General features: G+C 56.0%; 1 protein-coding gene and 1 long non-coding RNA gene across 2 annotated transcripts; one reads left to right on the top strand and one right to left on the bottom strand.

Moving 5' to 3' along the window:
- The first annotated feature begins 6491 nt into the window (after positions 1 to 6491).
- On the top strand, positions 6492 to 8139 carry LOC132535406 (uncharacterized). Its single transcript, XR_009547184.1, has 3 exons — positions 6492 to 6553; positions 7819 to 7956; positions 8083 to 8139. It is a non-coding gene; the product is annotated as an uncharacterized LOC132535406 (long non-coding RNA).
- A 3097-nt stretch (positions 8140 to 11236) lies between these two features.
- Positions 11237 to 21068, bottom strand: AHSA1 (activator of HSP90 ATPase activity 1). The gene is made up of 9 exons (XM_060181341.1): positions 20902 to 21068; positions 19439 to 19629; positions 17927 to 18009; positions 16629 to 16746; positions 14534 to 14622; positions 13251 to 13379; positions 12152 to 12253; positions 11719 to 11770; positions 11237 to 11629 (listed from the first exon to the last, which is right to left on the bottom strand). Exons 1-9 carry the CDS (start codon positions 20979 to 20981, stop codon positions 11457 to 11459), a joined length of 1017 nt encoding a protein of 338 aa, XP_060037324.1. The 5' UTR covers positions 20982 to 21068; the 3' UTR covers positions 11237 to 11456.
- Positions 21069 to 21238: the final 170 nt, after the last annotated feature.

Below are 21238 nucleotides of genomic sequence, written 5' to 3'. Positions count from 1 at the left end.
GTTAAGAGCACATGGTGGGAGTAATGATCCGGGTTCGAGCCCCCGGCTCCCCACCTGCAGGGGAGTCACTTCACAGGCGGTGAAGCAGGTCTGCAGGTGTCTCTCTTTCTCTCCCCCTCTCTGTCTTCCCCTCCTCTCTCCATTTCTCTCTGTCCTAACAACAACATCAATAAAAACAATAACAACAACAACAACAAAAAGCAAAGGGCAACAAAAGGGAAAATAAATAAAATACAATAAAAAAATTAAAAGTACTTTTAAAACTGTATTTCTTGTATAGAGATAGAGAGGAATCTGGCCGGGTGGTGGTCACCTGGTTGAGTGCACGTTACGATGTACAAGGATCCAGGTTTGAGCACCCCCCCCTGCAGTGGGGAAGCTTTGCCAGTGATGAAGCAATGTTGTGGGTGTCTCTCTGTCTCTCTCCCTTTCTGTCACTCCTGTCTTCTAGATTTCTGACTGTCCCTATGCAATAAATAAATAAAGATTATAATTTAAAAAAGAGAGATAGGGAGTTGGGCGATAGCGCACACCTGTTAAGCACACGTGGCGCAAAGTGCAAGGACCAGCATAAGGATTCTGGTTCTAGCCCCGGCTCCCCACCTGCAGGCAAGTTGCTTCACAGGCGGTGAAGCAGGTCTGCAGGTGTCTGTCTTTCTCTCCCCCTCTCTGTCTTCCCCTCCTCTCTCCATTTCTCTCTGTCCTAGCCAACGACGACATCAATAACAACAACAATGAAAAAACAACAAGGGCCACAAAAGGAAAAATAAATAAATAAATAAATAAATATTAAAAAGAAGAAGAAGAAGGGATACACATGGGCCATACACATGTGGAAAAGCTCCAATTCACTCATCACCAGAGAAATGCGAGTAAAAGCCACACTGAGAGAGATTCCACCTCACATGTGTGGAAACGGGTCCATTAACAAAACGACAGGAGAGGAGTGTTGGAGAGAATGTGGAGAGCAACTCTCCTGTATTGCTGGTGGGAATGGAAACTGGTACAACCACCATGGAGAGTAGCATGGAGACTCCTTCAGCAAATACAAGCGGGATTGCCTTCTGACCCAATAGCCCCACAGGAGTCCTAGGCGCTAACCCAGAAGCTATAACAGCACTCTGTGGAGAGACAGGCACCCCCGTGTCCTAGTGGCTTTATGCACAAGAGAGGAAACCAGGACACAACCAAAACGCCCTTCAACAGGTTGTGGGACACTTACTCACTGGAATATTACTCGGCAACGAAAAGATGACAGTGCCCTTTGGGATAAAGTGGATGGAACTGGTGAAGATGATGCTCAGTCAAGACAGTGAGGAGGTAAAAGGCAACGACAGAATGGTTTCTCTCCTATGCCGAGTATAGACCACTGAACATATGAACATGGGGAAAGTCAACCTATGTCTAAGACTGTGGGAGAACTATAGCGGTTATCTACGGAGGTGAGGATGGGGACACAGACCTTTGGTGACCAGAGTGGTGAGAAAAAAAGGAAATATAGTGATACTATCCACAATTAAAATGAATTTAAAAAAATGGAGGTTCCACTGAGCAACTATGAGTAATAAGTAATTCCTCAAAGTGGCTGGTTACAAAATGAACTTACAAAGATCTACGGTATTTTTTTCTTGGCCTTTTTTTTTTTTTTTTTGCTTTTTAAAAAAATTTTTTATATTTATTTATTTTCCCATTTGTTGCCCTTGTTGTTTTTCATTATTGTTGTCGTTATTGTTGTTGTTACTGATGTCATTGTTGGATAGGACAGAGAGAAATGGAGAGAGGAGGGGAAGTGAAGGGACCAGTGCTAGGATCCCAGTTTGAGCCCCTGGCTGAGTCCCACCTGCAGGGGGTCACTTCACAGGCAGTGAAGCAGGTCTGCAGATGTCTATCTCCCTCTCCCTCTCTCTGTCTTCCCCTCCTGTCTCCATTTCTCTCTGTCCTATACAACAAGGACAACAACAACAACAATAAAAAGACAACAAGTGAAACAAAAGGGAAAATAAATAAATAAAGATAAAAAAACAAGGACAACAAAAGGGAAAAATAAATATTTTAAATATTTTTTTTAAATGATGATGATTGTGGTCCAGGAGGTGACACAGTGGATAAAGCATCAGACTCTCAAGTGTGAGGTCTTCAGTTCAGTCCCCAGCAGCACATGTGCCAGAGTGACGTCTGGTTCTTTCTCTCTTTCCTCCTATCTCTCTCATTAATAAACAAATAAAATCTTTTTTAAAAAATGATGATGATGGGAGTCGGGTGGTGGCGCAGTGGGTTAAGCGCAGGTGGCGCAAAGCGCAAGGACCGGCGTAAGGATCCGGGTTCCAGCCCCCGGCTCCCCACCTGCAGGGGAGTCGCTTCCCAGGCGGTGACGCAGGTCTGCAGGTGTCTATCTTTCTCTCCCCCCTCTATCTTCCCCTCCTCTCTCCATTTCTCTCTGTCCTATCCAATAACAACCACATCAATAACAACAACAATAATAACTACAACAACAATAAAAAAGACAACAAGGGCAACAAAAGGGAAAATAAATAAATTAAAAAAAAATGATGATGATGATGAGGAGGAGGATGTCACCATCCTGTCCAAAGCACTATACAGATTCAGTGCAATCCCCAAGAAGTCTTAGATGTCGCCATCCTGTCCAAAGCACTATACAGATTCAGTGCAATCCCCAAGAAGTCTTAGATGTCGCCATCCTGTCCAAAGCACTATATAGATTCAGTGCAATCCCCAAGAAGTCTTAGTGCCATTCTTTTCTTATTTGCCTCCAGGGTTATCTCTGGGGCTCCCGCAGCACTACAGATCTGCTCCTGGAGGCCATTCTTTCCATTTTATTGAGTAGGACAGAGAGACATTGAGAAAGGAGCAGGAGATCAAGAGGGAAAGAGAAAGATAAGACACATGCAGACCTGCTTCACCACTGTGAAGCATCTCCCCTGAAGGTGGGGAGCCGGGGGGCCAAACCCAGATCCTTGTGTTTAACCAGATGTTCCAAGACCCAACCCCTCACTGACATTCTTATTTTATTTTACTTTATTTATTTTATTTATTTTTGCCTCCAGGGTTATTGCTGGGGCTCAGTGCCTACACTATGAATCCATTGCTCCTGGGGGCCATTTTTCCCATTTTGATGCTCTTGTTGTGGTTGTTGTTGCTGTCATTGTTGGATAGGACAGAGAGAAATGGGGAGAGGAGGGGAAAACAGAGAGGGGGAAAGAAAGACAGACACCTGCAGACCTGCTTCACCGCCTGTGAAGTGACTCCCCTGCAGGTGGGGAGCCGGGGGCTCAAACTGGGATCCTTGTGCAGGTCCTTGTGCTTCCTGCCATTTTCATTTCACCTTCTGCGCCACAGCCTGGCCCCATTTTTTAAACTTTTATTATTTTTTACCAGGTTATTGATCAGCTCTAGTTTATGGTGGTGTGGGGGATTGAACCTGGAACTTCAGAGCCTCTGGCATGAGAGTTTCTTTGTATAAACATTATGCTATCAACCCCCAACCCCCACTGACATTCTTTAAGGACATGGGACAGTAACTAAAGTCAGTTTGGAACCACAAAATATCCCAAATTGCCAAGACAATCTTGAGAATAAAGAGACAGGAAGGGTGGTGGCATCACACTGCAGACTTCAAGCTATAGTGCAAAATTATGAAGATCAGAATGGTGTGGCACTGGAGTAAGTGTGGGCATGCAGGCTTCAAGCTATAGTGCAAATCATGGCAATCAGAATGGTGTGGCATTGGAGTAAGTGTGGGCATGCAGGCTTCAAGCTATAGTGCAAAATTATGATGATCAGAATGGTATGGCACTGGAGTAAGTGTGGGCATGCAGGCTTCAAGCTATAGTGCAAAATTATGATGATCAGAATGGTGTGGCACTGGAGTAAGTGTGGGCATGCAGGCCAGGGGAGTAGAATGGGAGCGCCTAGACAAGCAGTTAATTTACAACAGAGACAGCAAGAGCATAAAATGGAAAATGTGGAGAAAATTGGACAATCACAAGCAAAAGATGGAGCTAGATCACTGCCCTACCCGGTGCACCGACTTGACTCAGAGGTGAAAGGCTTAGCCAGCCGGTAGGGCTGGAGAGAGAGTTCCTGTGAACAGTGTGCTGCTTTGCTGTGTGTGTGTGCCTGCTTTTAGCCTGGCTCCCACTACATTGAAGGAAGTTGTGGTCTCCTTCATTGTCTCTCTCTGCCTTTCTGCTTCTAAGTAAATAAATGGAGATTTGGGTGTTAGACCCCAAAACCCAAGTGTACTGAAGCAGGTTAAATATACATGGATGTTTATCCTCAGTGATTCAACTCCAGGGGCAAAGGAAACAAAAGCAAGAATAAATAAAGGGACTCACAGTAAACTACAAAGTTTCAGGGGCCAAGGTGTGGCTTACCTGGTTAAAGGCACACATGACAGTGCACAAGGACCCACGTTCAAGCCTCTGGGTCCCCACCTGCAGGGGGGAAAGCTTCAAGTGTGGTGAAACAGGGCTGCAGATGCCTCTGTGTCTCTCTCCCTGTCTCCCCCATGCCTCTCAATTTCTGTGTCTATCCACTAAAAAATAAAGCAAAAAGATTTTAATTTTTTTAAAAAAAGAACTGGGAAAAAGAAAGCTTCAGCATAGCATAGCAAATTGTTGGTAGGATTAAAATACATTCCACTGAGTTGGGGATGCAGGAGAGCAGGACTCTGGGTGCAGGGCTGGGTCCAGAAGGCCAGGTGGGGAGGTGGGGGTGTTCTGGGGCTCAGGACCTGGAGGGCTGGGAGTCTGGAGGGGCTGAGGAGCTGGGGGGCTGGGGACTTGGGGATGGGGAGGCTTGTGGTCTGGGGTGGGCAGACTGGGGTCCCTGAAGAGGCTGGGGTGCTGGGGTAGCAGCTGGGGGGGCTGAGGACCTGGGGACCTGAAGGTGGGGGGCTGGAAGGTTGGAAGTGGGAGTTGCTGTGGGTGCTGGAAGCTGGGGGATTGAGGTTGTGGGACTGGGGTCAGACAGCTGGGGGGTTGGTATGGGGGGACTGGGGGCTGGGGGCCTGGTGGTGCTGTGGAGCTGGGGATGGACTGGGAGTTGGGGATGGGTGTGGGATGAACTGGGAGCTGTGGTCCCAGGTGGGGGGGGGCAGCTAGCATCTTGGGAGGGGGGGTGGGATGGATTCAGGGCTGTGGTCCCAGGTGGGGGTCCAATAGGGAGCTGGGGACAGGGGTGGGATGGACTGGGAGCTGGGGTCACAGGTTGGGGGGATGGCTAGGATCTTGGGAGGGGGATGGTATGGACTGGGGGCTGTGGACCCTGGTAGAGCTGGGATGAACTGGAAGCTGGGGTCCCTGGTGGGGGCTCCACTGAGAGTTGGGGACCTGGGGGAGAGGGTGGGATGGACTAGGGGCTGGGGTCCCAAGTGTGGCAGCCTGACTGGAAGCTGGGTGGGATGGACTGGGGGCTGGGGTCCAGGTTGGGGGCCGACTGGGAGTTGGGGACCTGGGGATGGGGTGGGGTGGGATGGACTGGGGGCTGGGGTCCCTGGTGGGGGGGAAGACTGGGGGCTGGGGATGGGGACAGGATGGACTGGGGGCTGGGGTCCAGGTGGGCGGCCCACTGGGAGCTGGGGCCAGGGTGGGTGCTGGGGGGACCGGCAGCTGGGGAGCTAGATGTAGGGTGGGGCTGGAGGCCTGCATAAGCCAGGGGGCTGGGGGCCTGGGAACCTGGACGAGCTGGGGGCCTGCGAGCCTAGGGGTCTAGAATGGAGGGCAGGTGACCTAGGGGTGTCTGGGGTGCTGGGCCCGGAGCTGGAGGCCTGGAGGGGCTGGCACGGGGCGGGGGCGGGGGCGGGGGTCTGGTGGCTGCGGGGCGGTGAGTCCTGGGGGCCGGGCAGGTCGCAGCCCCAGGCCAGGCCGGGCGCCCGCAGCGGGAGGCGGGGGCGGCGGCGGGACCCGCCCCTGGAGGAGCCTCAAATGTGCGGGGCTTGGCGGGAGCCGGCACAGCCTCGGAGCCGCCGCCGCGATGCCTCGGTTCCCCCGCTCCGCGCGCTTCCTGCTCGGCGCGCTGCTGCTGGCGGCGCTGTTGGCCCCGGTTCCCGCGGTCTCGACCCGGCGGCTGAAGGGCTCCCGAAAGGTGAGTGCGGGCGGCGGGTGGGCAGGGGAGTGCGGGCGGCGGGTGGGCAGGTGAGTGCGGGTGGCGGGTGGGCAGGTGAGTGCGGGAGGTGTCTGGGCAGGTGAGTGCGGGCGGCCATCAGAGGAGCCCGCAGAGGAGCTGGCTTGGAGGCTCTGGAGGCTCCCCTCCCTCTGGGGTCCTCTCAGAGCCTCACTGGCTGCCCACCTCCTTCCCTCACAGGCGACCCTTGAGGTGAAGGACCCCCAGGCTGAGAAGGAGCAGGGCTTTCTGGCTTCATGGCATAATCACCACCCACACTCCAAGGAGCTCTCCTGGATGAGGGATGAGGAGGGGGACCAGGACCACTCTGGAGCCAGGGATGATCTGGAGGACCTGGAGGACTCGGACTCGCAGGAGAGCATCGAAGATGGGTTGTCCATCTTCAGTCGTTGGGCCCTGGAGGACAGCGGTGAGTGGGGCAGCACTCTTGGCCTGGCTGGAAGCAGGGGTGCAGGAGAGCTGCGCTATGGGCGAGGCTGGGAAGGGGCTTATAGAACAAACACCTGCAGTGACTCCACCCCCCCAAGTGCTAAAGTGCCCTGAGCAGAGCAGATGTGGCAGGAAGTGCCCAGTTCTGAAAATGCACATTTCTTTATGTATGTATTTATTTATTGCCTCCAGGCTTATCATGGGGGCTCAGTGCCTGCATTACAAATCCACCGCTCCTAGCAGACATTTTTTCCATGTTATTGGCTAGGACAGAGAGGAATTGAGAAAGGAGGGGAAGAAAGACAGACACCTGCAGACCTGCTTCACTGCTAGTGAAGTTTTCCCCCTGCAGGTGGGGAGTCAGGGTTTCGAACCTGGATCCTTGCATGGGTCCTTGCACTTAGTACTATGTGCGATAAACCGGGTGCACCACCGCCTGGCCCCTGATGCCTTACAGGTTCCTCAGACACAGGGGAAAGACGTGAATCCACTGCTCACAGCTGGCCTTGTCCCCAGACTGGGGGCTGAGGCCCGGGTCTGCTGCTTCCCAGCTCAGTGGCCTTGGGGAGGGGGCCTTGCTGTCTCCTGTCCTCAGCTGCTCTCTGTCAGATAGAAGATGGCACAGCCCTTATTCTACAGAACTCTGACTGGGGTGTCACACTGAAAGCTCAGCGGGAGGAGGCAGGCAGTCGCACACCAGTTGAACACATACATACACACACACACACACACACACACACACACACACACACACAACAGTGCACAAGGAACTGGGTTCAAGCCCCCAGTCCCCACCTGCAGGGGAAAAGCTTCAAGAGTGTTGATGCAGGGCTGCAAGTCTTATGTGTCTTTTAAAAATTTTTTTATTGTTGTTGATGTCATCCTTGTTAGATAGGACAGAGAGAAATGGAGAGAGGAGGGGAAGACAGAGAGGGGGAGAGAAAGAGAGACACCTGCAGACCTGCTTCACCGCCTGTGAAGTGACTCCCCTGCAGGTGGGGAGCCGGGGGCTGGAACTGGGATCCTCACGCTGGTCCTTGCGCATTGCCCCTCCTGCACTTAACCCGCTGCGCTATGGCCCCACTCCCCATATACCACTTCTTAATCCACTCATCTGCCAGTGGGCACTTTGCTTGTCATCCTGGGTTTTGAGGACCTGGGCACAGCCTGCTGCAGGGGGCCCTGTGCCGCCCCCTCCCGCCGCCTTCCTGCCTCCTTGCTCACCAAGTTCCCTGTCTCCCCCAGAGGAAGAGTCTGAGCAGTGGAGCCCCTGGTCCCCTTGCAGCGCCACCTGTGGCAATGCCACCCAGCAGAGGACCCGCAACTGTGGCTTCCTCTGCACTGCCACGGAGACGGCCACCTGCGACCTGCCCCCCTGCCCTGGTGAGAGCTGCTCTGGCAGGGTGGGTCTGTCACCCCGGGGTCCCCAGGGCACTCGGGCGCAGGTGGGCTGTGGGTACCGAGGGCCCAGGCAGGCAGGGCACTAACCTGGCCCCTCTCTCCGCAAAGGCTCCTTGGACCTGGGGAAAAAGCATCCACTGTCTGACAATGTCACAGCCATGGTGGACCCAGGTCAGTGGGGGCCGAGGGCCACTGTCTCTCCTGGGGGCAGGGGGTGGAGGTGTCTCTGCACTGCCAGCCAGCTATCTCTCTGGCCTCAGTAAATAAATCTTTAAGTAGGGAGCGGGTCCAGTAGTTAAAATAGTGACACTCAGGCCAGGAGGTGGTGCAGTGAGAAATGGAGAGAGGAGGGGAAGACAGAGGGGGAGAGAAAGACAGACCCCTGCAGACCTGCTTCAGCGCTTGTGAAGTGACTCCCCTGCAGGTGGGGAGCCAGGGGCTCGAACCGGGATCCTCATGCTGGTCCTTGCACTTTGCGCCACCTGCGCTTAACCTGCTGCGCCACCGCCCGACTCCCTGTCTCTCGATGCCTCTACCTGTCTCTCCATCTCTGTCTTTCGATGCCTCTGTCTCTCTATCTCTCGATGCCTCTATCTCTCTGTCTCTCCATCTTTCTGTCTCTCCATCTCTCTATGTCTGTTTCTCCATCTCATTGTCTCTCCAGCTCTGTGTCTTTCAATGCCTCTGTCTCTCTATCTCTCGATGCCTCTATCTGTCTCTCCATCTCTCTGTCTCTCCATCTCTATCTCTGTTTCTCCATCTCATTGTCTCTCCAGCTCTGTGTCTTTCGATGCCTCTGTCTCTCTATCTCTCAATGCCTCTATCTGTCTCTCCATCTATCTCTGTCTCTCGATGCCTCTATCTCTCGGTGCCTCTATCTCTCTGTCTCTCCATCTCTCTTTCTCTCTATCTCTGTCTCTCCTTCTCTCTGTCTCTCCGACCCCTTTCCCCTTCCCGGCCCCGGCCGCCGCCTGACTCGCGCCCTCTCCCCGCAGAGGTGGACAGCTGCAAGAAGTGGCTGGAGTGCCGCAGCCCCTACCTGCTGCTGTACCTGCAGCTCATGGCCGAAGACCTGCCCAGCTGCCCCTGCCAGCTGCCGCGCGGCGCCCTGCGCGGCCCGGTGCACGTGCGCGATGGGCCCACCAGGCGGCACTTCTGGTGGCGGCTGGACAGCGCGCGCCCGGCGCCGCCCGCGCGCACCTGCCTGCGCTCAGAGCCGGGCGCGGGCGCGCGCACACTGGCGGCCCAGCTCTGCTGCTACGACGCGCGCCGCCGCCTGCTGACCCGCGGCCGGGGCGCCGCCACCGCGCAGCTCGTGTCGTCCGCGCTGTCGCCCGAGCTGCACCACAAGTTCGACACGCTGCCGCTGCTGCACTGCAAGGGCGACTGGAGCCGCTACCACGCCGTGCGGCCCCCCAACAACGGCTTCTCCTGCGCCGCCAACCCGGGGCGCCGCGAGTACCTGCTGCAGCTGCGGGAGGCGCAGGAGTACTGAGCGCCAGCACCCAGCCGGGCGCGTGCTCTGCGGGTGCACGGAGCTCGCGGGGCGGGGCGGGGCGGGGCGGGGCGGGGGCCACGGCGCCTCTCATGCCGCCTTGGGGTGGAGTTTCTCTGCCATCCCCGAGAATAAAGCACTTTATTTTCAAGTTCTGTCTGGCTGCCAGTTCTTAGCAACATCGCCCCGCCAGATATTCGTCGGGATGCGGCATCATCTAAGCTCATTTCCCACGTCTACGCTCGACCGGACCTGCCAACATATGCGGAGATCTTCGCCCACCCTGTCCAATGCTTGACGTCTCGTCATCCAATCTGGTCCCCTACGCCTACACTGAACTTCTCTGTTCCAGACTCTTGGAAACAGAGTTGGCAGTCAGCTGAGGTCAAGAACAAACACCTCATCACAGACCCCTGCGAGCGTCCACCCGGCTTTGACCTGGCACGTTATGATCGGGCCCTCCTCCATCGCTATCAAACAGGCCATGGCCGGTGCGCCGCTATGTTCCATCGCTGGGGAGCCAGAGACGACCCGAACTGCCCCTGTGGCTCCAGACAGACTATGACCCACATAGTCAAAGACTGCCACCTCTCCAGATTCTAAGGAGGTCTCGAAACTTTACATCAGGCTCAACCTGACGCTGTTGACTGGCTGCGGAAGAAGGGCAAACGCTAGAAGAAGGGGGTGGGGGCCAGGTCGCGGTGCATCTGGTAGAGTGCACACATCGCACGGCTGGAGGACCCGGGTTCGAGCCCCCGGCCCCCACCTGCAGGGGGAAAGCTTCGTGAGTGGTGGAGCAGGGCTGCAGGGGTCTCTCGGTCTCCCTCTCCCACTCTAATCTCACTGGATGGTATTATTTTTCGTGTTGGTTTGAAACATTCGTTAAAGCTCTGGCTTCTGGTGGTGACGGAGCCCCAGCCAGAGAAGCGTCTGTGCAGAGCACTGTGCCCTCTCCCCAGCACTGTGCCAACCACACCTTACAAGGTCAGAGCGGGCGCAGGGCAGCCTCTCCTCACCTCCGGGATTCAGCAAGTTTCACTTGGGCGTGTTTAAACTTGGCAGAAGCTGTCTTTTTTTTTTCCCTCTGCTTTTAAAAATTGATTTATTATTGGATACAGACAGAGAGAAATTGAGAGAGGAGGGGGAGAGAGAGAGAAGAAGAGAGACACATGCAGACGCCTGTGAAGGGTCCCTCCTGTAGGTGGCAAGCCCTGGGCTTGAACCTGGTTGCTCGTGTGTGGTCCTTGCGCTTAGTACTGTGTGTGCTTGACTGGGTATGCAACCACCCGGTGCCCTTTTTATAATACTTACTTCTTTAATGAGAGAGAACCAGGGTGTCTTTCTAGCACATTGGATGCTGGGGCTTGAACTTAGAACCTCATGCTTGAGAGCCCTGGTTTTTATCCGCTGGGCCACCCTGCTGCCCTCCCTCCCAGTCTCTGGCTGCCCTCAGAAAGGTCGCCAGCGCAGCACGGGGCATCTCGGGCTCTAAGCAGCAGCTGCCCAGACCCTGCTGGGTGTGTAGACCTCCCTTGGGGATGTCCCCAGGACTGTCACACCTGTCTCAGTACCAGTTCTGGGCTGACCTTTTCTTTCCTCCATTCTTATTGGGGGTTGCGGGGCACCACTGCTCTGCAGTTTTCCAGGGTCAAGGGACTTACATGTGGTGCTGGTCCTTGTGCTCCACCCACTGTGCTAACGCCCAGCCCTCACATTTTCCAAAGCTCCTAATTAGCAGCGCTCACCCAGCCACAGGCTCCAGAGCTGTGCATTTTAAAAATTATCTTTATTAAGCGTATGTACATACAAGAGAGAAACCACCCTTAGTTCCCACCCAGCCCAAACATGCACAAACCCAAGGTATATGTGGAGGGAGGGAGCCCGGGCTCCAGCCCCCTTATCTATAGGTCGATGGTGCGATCCTGTGAGCCGGATCCTCAGCTGGGGAGGGGGCCGGAGGGGAGAGGCCCTGCACTACCCCCTTGCCCTAGAACAAGCGCGCGCCATAGCCGAAGGTCTGCTTGATGCCCTCAAAGTAGTACCGCTGCCAGCCCTGCCGTGTCCGCTCCTCCTCGGGTGCAGGGATGCCGCGGCCTTCCATGCACAGCTCTGTCTCTCCGTTCTTGTCAGCGAAGGTCAGGGTGATGGTGGCGAAGTGCCCTGGGGGAGGCAGAGGGAGAGGCTTCAGGCCCGCGGCTCCCGGCTGGGTCTGAGACTAACAGGAGTGTCGGCAGCAACTGCCCGCTCACCTTCCGGCCAGGTCTTAAACCTCCACTTCATCACGATGTGTTTCTCAGGGGCCTGAAATGACAAGAGGCCGGTCTCTGAGACACACGCCCACCCGAGCGGAGTCCCACAGCCCATCTGTCTGTCTGTCTGTCGTGCGTGGCTGCTCCTCTTTCCCCGGAGCCAGGGCCAGCCCTCCTGCCCAGGTGACATGTCAGCACTGCAGACAGCAAACCACCAGCTACCACTATGCACAATGTCGTCCACTGTGAGCTCTTCAGAAAGGACTAATCAGTCCTGCTGGGGAACCTCTAGAGAATTCTGAACGAGGAGAGGATTCAACCTAGAACACTCTCTTGAACAGCATTCCCTACTTCCCCCACCCCCCAGGTACAAAATGAACCAGGATTCTTCTGACCAGGGTCCAAGCCGGGCCTGTGGCCGTCAAGGACTCACCAGATCCGTGAACTCCCCGGAGACATTGCCGTCCACGAGGTGGAACTTCCCGCCCTTGTCTGCTTCCAATACGGCGGGGGCGTGGGTGAAGGCCTGGACCAGCTGCAGGGAGAGGGCGAGGGAGACGGGGCGCAGGGTTCAGTGGCCCCAGGACCAAACGCCAGCTGGCACCGGCTGCTTCAACGCTCGCTCCCAAAATGTCAGCGTGTATGGTGACCAGGCTCAGGGTCAGCTCTACCACAAACCAACTTTCAACTCTCTGACGAGGAGAGCTGAGCCTTTCTGCATCTCTGATGCCATTACTTTAGGCTTTTTTTTTTTTTAGATTGTGATAGAGATAGAGACACCTGCAGCCCTGCTCTACAGCTCATGAGCCCCCCCCCCAACACACACACTGGTGGGGACCAGGGGCTTGAACCCCCAATCCTTGCACATGGTAATGTGTGCGTTTCACCACCTGTGCCACCATCCAACCCCTCCCCCAATTTTATTTATTTTAATGAGAGCGGTATAGGGAGGAAAGAGCAAGCTAGAGAGAGTTAAGAGAGAGAGAGGGAGACAGAGAGAGAGAATATGCCACTGGAGCCCTGCTCAGCTCTGGCAGATGGTGGTGCTGGGAATTGAACCTAGGACCTCAGATCCTCAGGCAGGAAAGTCTGTTTGCAGAACCCCTGTGCTGTCTCCCCACCCCACACCCATTTTTTGAGTATTTCATATATATATATCTTTTATCTTTTGTTGCCCTTTTTAATTGTTGTTGGAGAGGACAGAGAGAAATGGAGAGGAGGGGAAGATGGGGAGAGAAAGTCAGACACCTGCAGACCTGCTTCACCGCCTATGAAGTGACCCCCCTGCAGGTGGGGAGCTGCGGGCTTGAACTGGGATCCTTACGCTGGTCCTTACTGGGCTCTGCGCCATTTGCGCTTATAACCTGCTGCACTACCTTCTAACTCTCTCCCCATTTTTCCCCCCCTTTAAACAAGGATTCCCAGTGGTTCCAGTGGTTCCTGTTCTGTGACCCAACTGCAGAGGGTAGCAGCTGGGGTCAGCCCAGCTCAGCCCCCTGGAATGAGGGTCCCGAGGCTGAGGCCACACTCACCTCTTGGGTGGTGAGTACCCGATACAGCTCTTCTGGTGAGGTCAGGAAGGTCTCCTTCAGGCTGATCTTACACGTGGGGATTTTGACACCAACAGATTTGGCTTGGGCCTTTGAAGGAGCAGACACGGCCTGTGGAAGCGGCATCAAACTGTCAATTTAAACAGTGAAGGGGGCTGGGAGAGAGCTCACCTGGGAGAGCACCCCCATCACTATGTGCAGGGTCCTAGGTTCAAGCCCCCAGTCATGTCATGGGAGCTACACAAAAGGGGAAACTTGAGGAGTGGTGAAGCCACACTGTGGCGTCTCTTGTTCTCTGCAGCTCTTCTCTCTCCCTGTCTCTCACCTGGGGAGCAGGAAGCTCTGAGGGCAAACAAGAGGGCTGGTTACGCCTTAACTGACATCTCGGTGGAACTGAAGTCCCAGGGAGATGCGAGAAATCTATGCAGATGGGCATTTTGGTCAAGAGGGGAAATTTTCCAGAAAAATCCTCAATTATCACAAAAGACTCCTCCAGGGGAAGAAAGACTGGGGCTGGGCTGGGGCACACCCAGTTCCATGCACACATCGTCATGGGCAAGGGCCTGGGTTCAAGCCCCACTCCCCACCTGCAGAAGCTGCCTGAGCAGCGAAGCAAGACTGCAGGCGCCTCTGTCCCCACCACTCCCTCCCTCTCGATTTCTGTCCTGTTGGGGCGGGGTGGCGGTGCCCCTTCTCAAGCAGGTCCTTGCTGTGGTGGTGCCCAGAGCCCCTCGCCCCACCCGCAGTGCCCCACAGCAGGCTACGGCACGCAACGCAGTGCTGAGTCTGAATCACACAAGTTCCATTTCCAGAAAAAAACAGCCGCTCAGCCCGCAGACGGGGAAAAGGCCCATCAATTTCCTGAAGTTAGCTGCTGTCAGAATATGAACCATCAATACCCCAGCTGGAAACAACACTGGGAGCTGGGTGGGGGCATACACATTACCTAGCACAAGGACCCAGGTTCAAGCCCCCAGTATCCACCTGTGGGGGGGAGCTTCATGAGCAATGCTACAGATCTCTCTCTCTCCTCTCTCAATTTCTCCGTCCTATCACACTAAGAACTTTTTTTTTTTAAAAAAAATAAAGGTCTATTATAAATGAGCACAAAGCCAGCCACAGAGGGGGAGACAAGATGCCTCCATGCTGCGGGTGCTCCCAGGCTGAGAGGCTGGGGTGGACAGGAGGGGCTGGAACGCAGATGAGGCAAAGGAGGAGCAGTGGGAACACTGCCTCCAGGCAGCCCTCCAGGGAGCACCACTCACCTTGCGCTCCTCAGTTTTCAGTGCTGGCTGCACAGCTGGCTCTACTGTCTCTCCATTCACTGTGGGCAAGATCATGCCCTGCGTGAACTCTGCAAAGACAAACCCCCGTCCTGGGAATTTAGTTCCTGGTACCCGAGACTTAAGGCTCTGTGACAGCTCGATGACCTTGGCCAGCTTCACCCGCCGGGGGTGAGGACCAGACTGCACAGGTCTCTCTACGGGTCCCGCCAGCCTGGTGCGTCTACACTGGAGACCGGAACACGCCCTCGGGGGACGTGTCATGCCTCTGACTCTCAGGGGAGCACTACAGCTTGACCAGTGCTTGCTCGTGAGGTCTCCGAGGTGGTTGCTACTTCAGCGGCACCTGAGTGTCTTAAGGGAGGCGAGGGAGGGAGAGCAAAGCAGCTCACGGGGACAGTGTGCTGCTTCGCCATGTGCACAACCTGGGTTCGGGCCTGACCTCCATACACTGGAGGCAGCTTCAGTACGTGATCTCTTTCTCTCTCGCTGCCTGTCTCTATCTTAAAAGAAAAAAAAAAGGGGGGGTGGGCAGGTGGGTTAAATGCACATGGTGCAAAGCCAAGGACATGCGTAAGGATCCCAGTTCAACTCGACCCCCCCCCCCGCCCGAGTCCCCCACTGGCAGGGGGATCACTTGGCAGGTGGTGAAGCAGGTCTGCAGGTGTCTGTCTCTCTTCCCCTCCTCTCTCCATTTCCCTCTGTCCTATCCAACAACAACAGCTATAACAACAGTAACAATAAAAACAACAAGGGCAACAAAAAATGGCCTCGAGGAGCAGAGGATTCGTGGTGCAGACACCAAGCCCCAGCAATAACCCTGGAGGCAAAAAAAAAAAGGTGGTGGTAGTGGTGCAGGGGAAGCTTTGTAAGTGGTGAAGCAGGGCTGCAGGCGTCTCTCTCCCTTTCTTTTTTGCCTACAGGGTAATTACTGAGGCTCGGTGCCAGCACTACAAATCTACTGCTTCTGGGGCCTTTTCCCCCTCTTTTATTGGACAGGACAGAGAGAAATTGAGAGGGAAGGGGAAGATGGGGGGGGAAGACACCTGCAGACCTGCTTCACCTCTCTCCTGCAGATGGGGAACTGGGGGCTTGAGCCAGGATCCTTGTGTGGGTCCTTTTGCTTCATACCCTGTGCACTTAACCCAGTGCACCACTGCCTGGCTCCTTCTCCCTATCTTTCTGTCTCTTCCTTCCATCTTGATTTCTGGCTGTGTCTACCCAATAAAGAAAGACAACTAAAGATAATTAAAAAATAAAGAGGGAATGGAGATGAAGATACCTGTGGTCATACACTTATCAACAGCACCCTTTCTCCACTTTACCTAAGGCCTATCAGACAGCCACACCAGCTGACAGCATCAGACGCCACAAAGCACAAGGACCCAGGTTCAAGGCTGTGGGAACCATCTGCAGGGGAGAAGCTTCAGGATGGGTGAAGCAGTGCTGTAGGTGTCTTTCTTTTTCTCTACCTTCCTCTCCCCTTCAAAATCTGTCTCTATACAATAGTAAATCACACACACACACACACACACACACACACACACACACACACACACACACACACACGGTATCTCTCAGAGCACTTGTTCCGGCAAAACCAGTGAACACCTCCCAGAGGGCTCTGTTTCAAATGGCCACAAGCACCCTGGTCACCGCTGGACATCAGGACTCAGCAGACGTGGGACTCTAAATAGTCCTGGCGGAAGGACGCTTACTCAGGCATGGAGCCTGTGTCACTCAGCAGAAACATGCCACCGTCAAAAGCATCTTCCAGTGGCCAGGTAAACAAGCTGAATGAGCTGTAACAGCATGTTTGACGTGCCGTATCTGAACTACTGTTTAAGGCAACTGATATGTGACCAAATCTTCAAGACTAGTCCTTTTACGCTCGAGACACAGCAGCCGGGACTGACTACACCACAAGAGCTTGTGCTACTGTCATCTTTCAACACCTGCTGACTGACCAGAAGTAACCCCTCCCCCCACTAGCCATAAGAACACTGCCAGGCTCTTAAATCCGAGTCTGACAGGCAGAGAGTGGCCCGGTGAGGCCTCTGGAGGTCTGCTGGGATACCTGTTTTCAGGGTGCTGATGTAAATGCCCACTGCTTCTCTCAGAAGTTTCACCCCTTCTTCCTTCATTAATGCCACAAGGGTCGTGTCAGGCTCATCCTTGGCAAGGCTCACACTGATCTGAGGGAGAGAGCAGAAGGGTGGCGAGTGACTCAAGGGCTGTCGGCGCTGAGGGGTGGCCAGCGAGCAGTTGACAATGTAGAGGCGGCTTGAACTTGACTGCCCGGGCCCGTCTGGGTACTTCCTTCTAGAGTTCTCGCTGCCCAGGCAAAGGTGGCTAACGCTGGAAGCCACGTGATCGGCTGACACACAGGAAGCAAGTGGCACGAGTTGCCGGCAGCTCCCCTGGCAGTGCAGCCCTAGACAGAAAACCAGGTGTCGACCAGAGCCCTGAGTGGCTGGGTCAAGCCTGGGCCTTTAGCCAGTTTTCCTTCTTTTTCCCTTAAAGATTATTTATTTATTTAACTACTGAGAAAGATAGGAGGAGAAAGAACGAACCAGGCATCTCTCTGGTACATGTGCTGCTGGAGATTGAACTCGGGACCTCATGCTTGAGAGTCCAATGTTTATCCACTGCGCCACCTCCCGGACCACTAGCCAGTTTTCCTTTCCTTTCCTTTCCTTTCCTTTCCTTTCCTTTCCTTTCCTTTCCTTTCCTTTCCTTTCCTTTCTTCTTCTTTTTTCCCCCAAAGGCTCCATCCCCCAAAGCCCAAAACCATTGGGTAAGACGAGAAAGCAGTTACTTATAAATAAATAACAAAAATAACCATTACAAATAAGACCCGGACGGTAGCCCTGTCAGGCGGCAGGTCAGATGGCTCCGTCCCCGCTGGGGGTGGGCTGGATCTATGGGGGCTCTTCTCTTTTTAAGCAGCTCACTGCTCAGCAATGGCTGACGGTGCCAGACTGAACCGGGGCACCTGAACCTCAGGCATCCAAGTCTTTCGCAGAACCGCTATGCCCCCTCCCTGGCCCTATCCCTATCCCTTTTCTGTCTTTCTTTCTTTTTTTCTTCACCAGAGCTGGCTCAACTCTGGCTTACGGTGGTGTGGGGGGTTGAACCAGAGCCTCAGAGTCTGTTTGCAGAACCACTATGCTGTCTCCTCCAACCCCATCAATTTTCTTATCTGAGGAAGAGAGAACATGGAAGACTCAGATGAGGAGAAAGCTTCACAAGCGGTGAAGCAGGGCTGCAGGTGTCTGTCTCTATTCCCCTCTATCTCCCCTACCCCCTCGATTTCTGACCACCTCTATGCGATAAGTAAAGATAATAAAACTTAAAAAGTCAGGAAGCACAAACCTCCACTTCGTCGACGCTGTTCTCGTCAGATAAGTTGGGGATCTCCACATGTCCCTTGTACTGTACTCCGGTCTTCGAAGTACCTGTCAAAGCAGAGCAGTGTCGGCAGCCTCTCAAGTTCTGACAGCCACCCCCCCCCCCACACACACACACATCTCTGCGAAGACTGACGTGGCTCTTTGTTCTGGGAGAAAGCAACCTTCTCCCTCAGAAGTCTCTCTTCACGCTTCTTTCCCCTTTCAAAAAAAGACTTGGGAGGGGGAACGAAGGGCAGGAGAAAAGGAATACAGAAGAGAAAGGAACACCAGAGCTTCACTCTGACACATACACTGCCTAGGCCTGAACTCAGGACTTCATGCTTGAGAGTCCAACACACGACCACTGGGCCACCGCCAGGGTCTCTCCTCTCTTTAACCCCCTTTAAGGACAAAAACAAAGACTGACTTATTGTTGAGAGGACAAGAGTGTCCTTCTGGTATATGCGGCGCCAGGGACAGACGTGGGACCTCGTGCATCTACTGGAGGAGACCGTCTGCAAAGTGACCGCTCTGCTACCCCGAGGGCACGAGCTCCGTGAAGGCAGCACCAGAGCGAGCTCTGCCAGGGAGGTCTGGACACTCAGCTGACAAAGTCAAGTTTTACTGGGGAGCTTGCTTTGAAAATGTCAAGTTGCGCTCGACACTAAGGGACACCGATCATAACGTGACTCTCACAATGCGCTCTCTCTCTCTCTCTCTCTCTCTCCTGAAGCAAGCGGGTGTGACAGGCACGTCTCCCTGCCAGCAGTCTCGCCCCATCACTCGAGCCCCACAGTGCTTGCTGTTCGCCTGGATGCATGGGCCCCGTCCCCCACTCCCCAAGCTGCAGCCCTCTTGGTGACCCTGGCACAGGCACACTTCGGGCCTGTTCCGAGGTAAAGCAGCAAGCCGATCGAGTCATCGTTCAGCTTAAGTGCCACCGACCGTCACATTTCTAAATTTTAAAAAGCTGTCGCTGATGAGGCGGCCTGCCTGCTCCACAGACCCTGTCAGCCCGTCCCGCTCACTTGATGACTGCGTGGTGTGGTTTTTAAGAGCTGCTGACAGCAGGCCCGACCTTCTGCCCTGTGCCTGATCTCCTGGGTCCCTTACACGGCAGCATCCTAACTGGGAGGCCCGTCCAAGTCGGGCAAGCCCCTCACCACCACGCTCCTGATCTCTCACTCACAAGCCCCTCACCACCATGCCTCTGATCTCTCATTCACAAGCCCCTGGCTTTCTCCTGACACAGCCCAGAAGGGACGCTACTGAATTAGCCGTGCCAGGCGTCAGCCGCACGGCGCACAGACGAGATCATGGCCAGAACAAACACGTAAGTTCCCCTCCCCACTTCTAAGTCACCCGAGACAGAAGGAGCGGGTCCGAAGAAATGTCACCTCCTTGTCCCAACACAGACGCAGGGGGTCCAGCCGTGCGGGTACCCAGGGCAGGTCCCCACCGGCTCGGAACAGTCGGCCAGCCCAGGGACACTCACCGGTCCAGTTGAGCTTAACGCTCCACTCGTAAAAGAAGATGAGCTTGCCCTTGCGGTTGTTAATCGACGCCTCTCCGTCGAGCTTGTTCACCTCCGTCACCTCGCACTTGCCCTCCTCATTCTGCACCCGCACCGCCAGGAACAGCGTCTTCAGCTTCTCGGTGGACCAGTTGGAGGCATCTCTCTCTGTCCTGCAACAGAGAATAAGTGGCAGACAGACAGACACACACAGACCAGGGTCCCTGCAGGGCCGGGAGCGCCAGGCGCCAGACAGTGGGCACCAGCCTCACTTGGCCAGGGCACCCCCAGTGCAAGGGCTTCCGGGGGCTCAGGAGAGCCGGGCGGCAGGCGGCCCCTGCAACCAGTGCTGCTGGGAGGCTCAGCACCTCAAGCCTCGGCTCCAGCTATCGGTGCCCCCAGCTGTCAAACTAAAAATAATAAATACATAAATAAAAAGAAAAGAGAGACACCCCCCCCCCCCAGGAGGGTGCAAAGTTGGCGCTGGGAAACCAGCAAAAGCCAGATCAGGAAGGAAACCTGCAGCCTGTAGCTGGGAGGGGAGGGGAGAAGAGGAGGAGAGAAAAAGAGAAGAGAGGAGAGAAAGGGGAGGGGTGGAAGAAAAGAAACAGAGGAGGAGAAAAAAGGAGAGGAGGGGAAGATGAGAAAAAGATGAGAAAAAGAGAAGGGCTGCAGCAGAAGGAACTGTGACAAAGGGAGCGAGAGCGGGGTGGGGGGTGGGGGGTCCCGGCCCAGGCCGCTGCGAGCACCTGCCCGGAGCACCGGGAGCATCTGGGTCACCGGGAGCATCTACCGGGAGCATCTGCCGGGAGCAGCGGGGCCACCGGGAGCATCTGCCGGGAGCCCGGGAGCAGCGGGGCCACCGGGAGCATCTGCCGGGAGCCCGGGAGCAGCGGGGCCACCGGGAGTAGCGGGGCCACCGGAGCATCTGCCGGGAGCCCGGGAGCAGCGGGGCCACCGGGAGCATCTGCCGGGAGCCCGGGAGCAGCGGGGCCACCGGGAGTAGCGGGGCCACCGGAGCATCTGCCGGGAGCCCGGGAGCAGCGGGGCCACCGGGAGCATCTGCCGGGAGCCCGGGAGCAGCGGGGTCACCGGGAGCAGCGGGGTCACCGGGAGCATCTGCCGGGAGCCCGGGAGCAGCGGGGCCACCGGGAGTAGCGGGGCCACCGGGAGTAGCGGGGCCACCGGAGCATCTGCCGGGAGCCCGGGAGCAGCGGGGCCACCGGGAGCCCGGGCCGCACCCACGGCGGAGCCCGAGAGTCGCCGACCCCCGCGGCCACGTGGGGCGCCGCCAGGTCCTGCGCTCGGCCGCCGCCCTCCGGGCCCCGCCGCCCGCGTCCCCGGCCGCCCCTGCGCGACAGCCCCGGCAGCCCCGGCCCCCGATCCCCGGCCGCCCCCGATCCCCGGCCCCGCGGCCTGCCCGCCCGCCCGCCCGCCCGCCTCACCAGTGCCAGTTGTTGACGTTGGTGGCGTCCGCCCGCTCCTCCACGATCCAGCGTGGGTCGCCCTCGCCCCACTTGGCCATCGGCTCTCCTGTCGCGCCGCCACCCGCTCCCGAGCAGCCGCCGCCGCCGCCGCAGGCCCGCCCGCTCTCCTCCGCCCGGCAGCGCTGGAAACTACTAGAAGCGGCCCCGACGCGCCGGCTTGCTTTTCCCTCCACCCCCCGCCCCTCCCCGCCGCCACTTCCGGCTCCTCCTCACGCCCTTCGGCACTTCCGCTCCGCGCCGCCGGGCCCGCGCCGCGCCCCCTCGCTGGCCGCGGGACTCCCTGCGGGGACCAGGC

This window comes from Erinaceus europaeus, chromosome 22 (genome assembly GCF_950295315.1).
Source record: "Erinaceus europaeus chromosome 22, mEriEur2.1, whole genome shotgun sequence".
Lineage (NCBI taxonomy): Eukaryota > Metazoa > Chordata > Mammalia > Eulipotyphla > Erinaceidae > Erinaceus > Erinaceus europaeus.
Note: the sequence above shows the minus strand (reverse complement) of the source record. Positions and strands in the feature narration are given on the sequence as shown.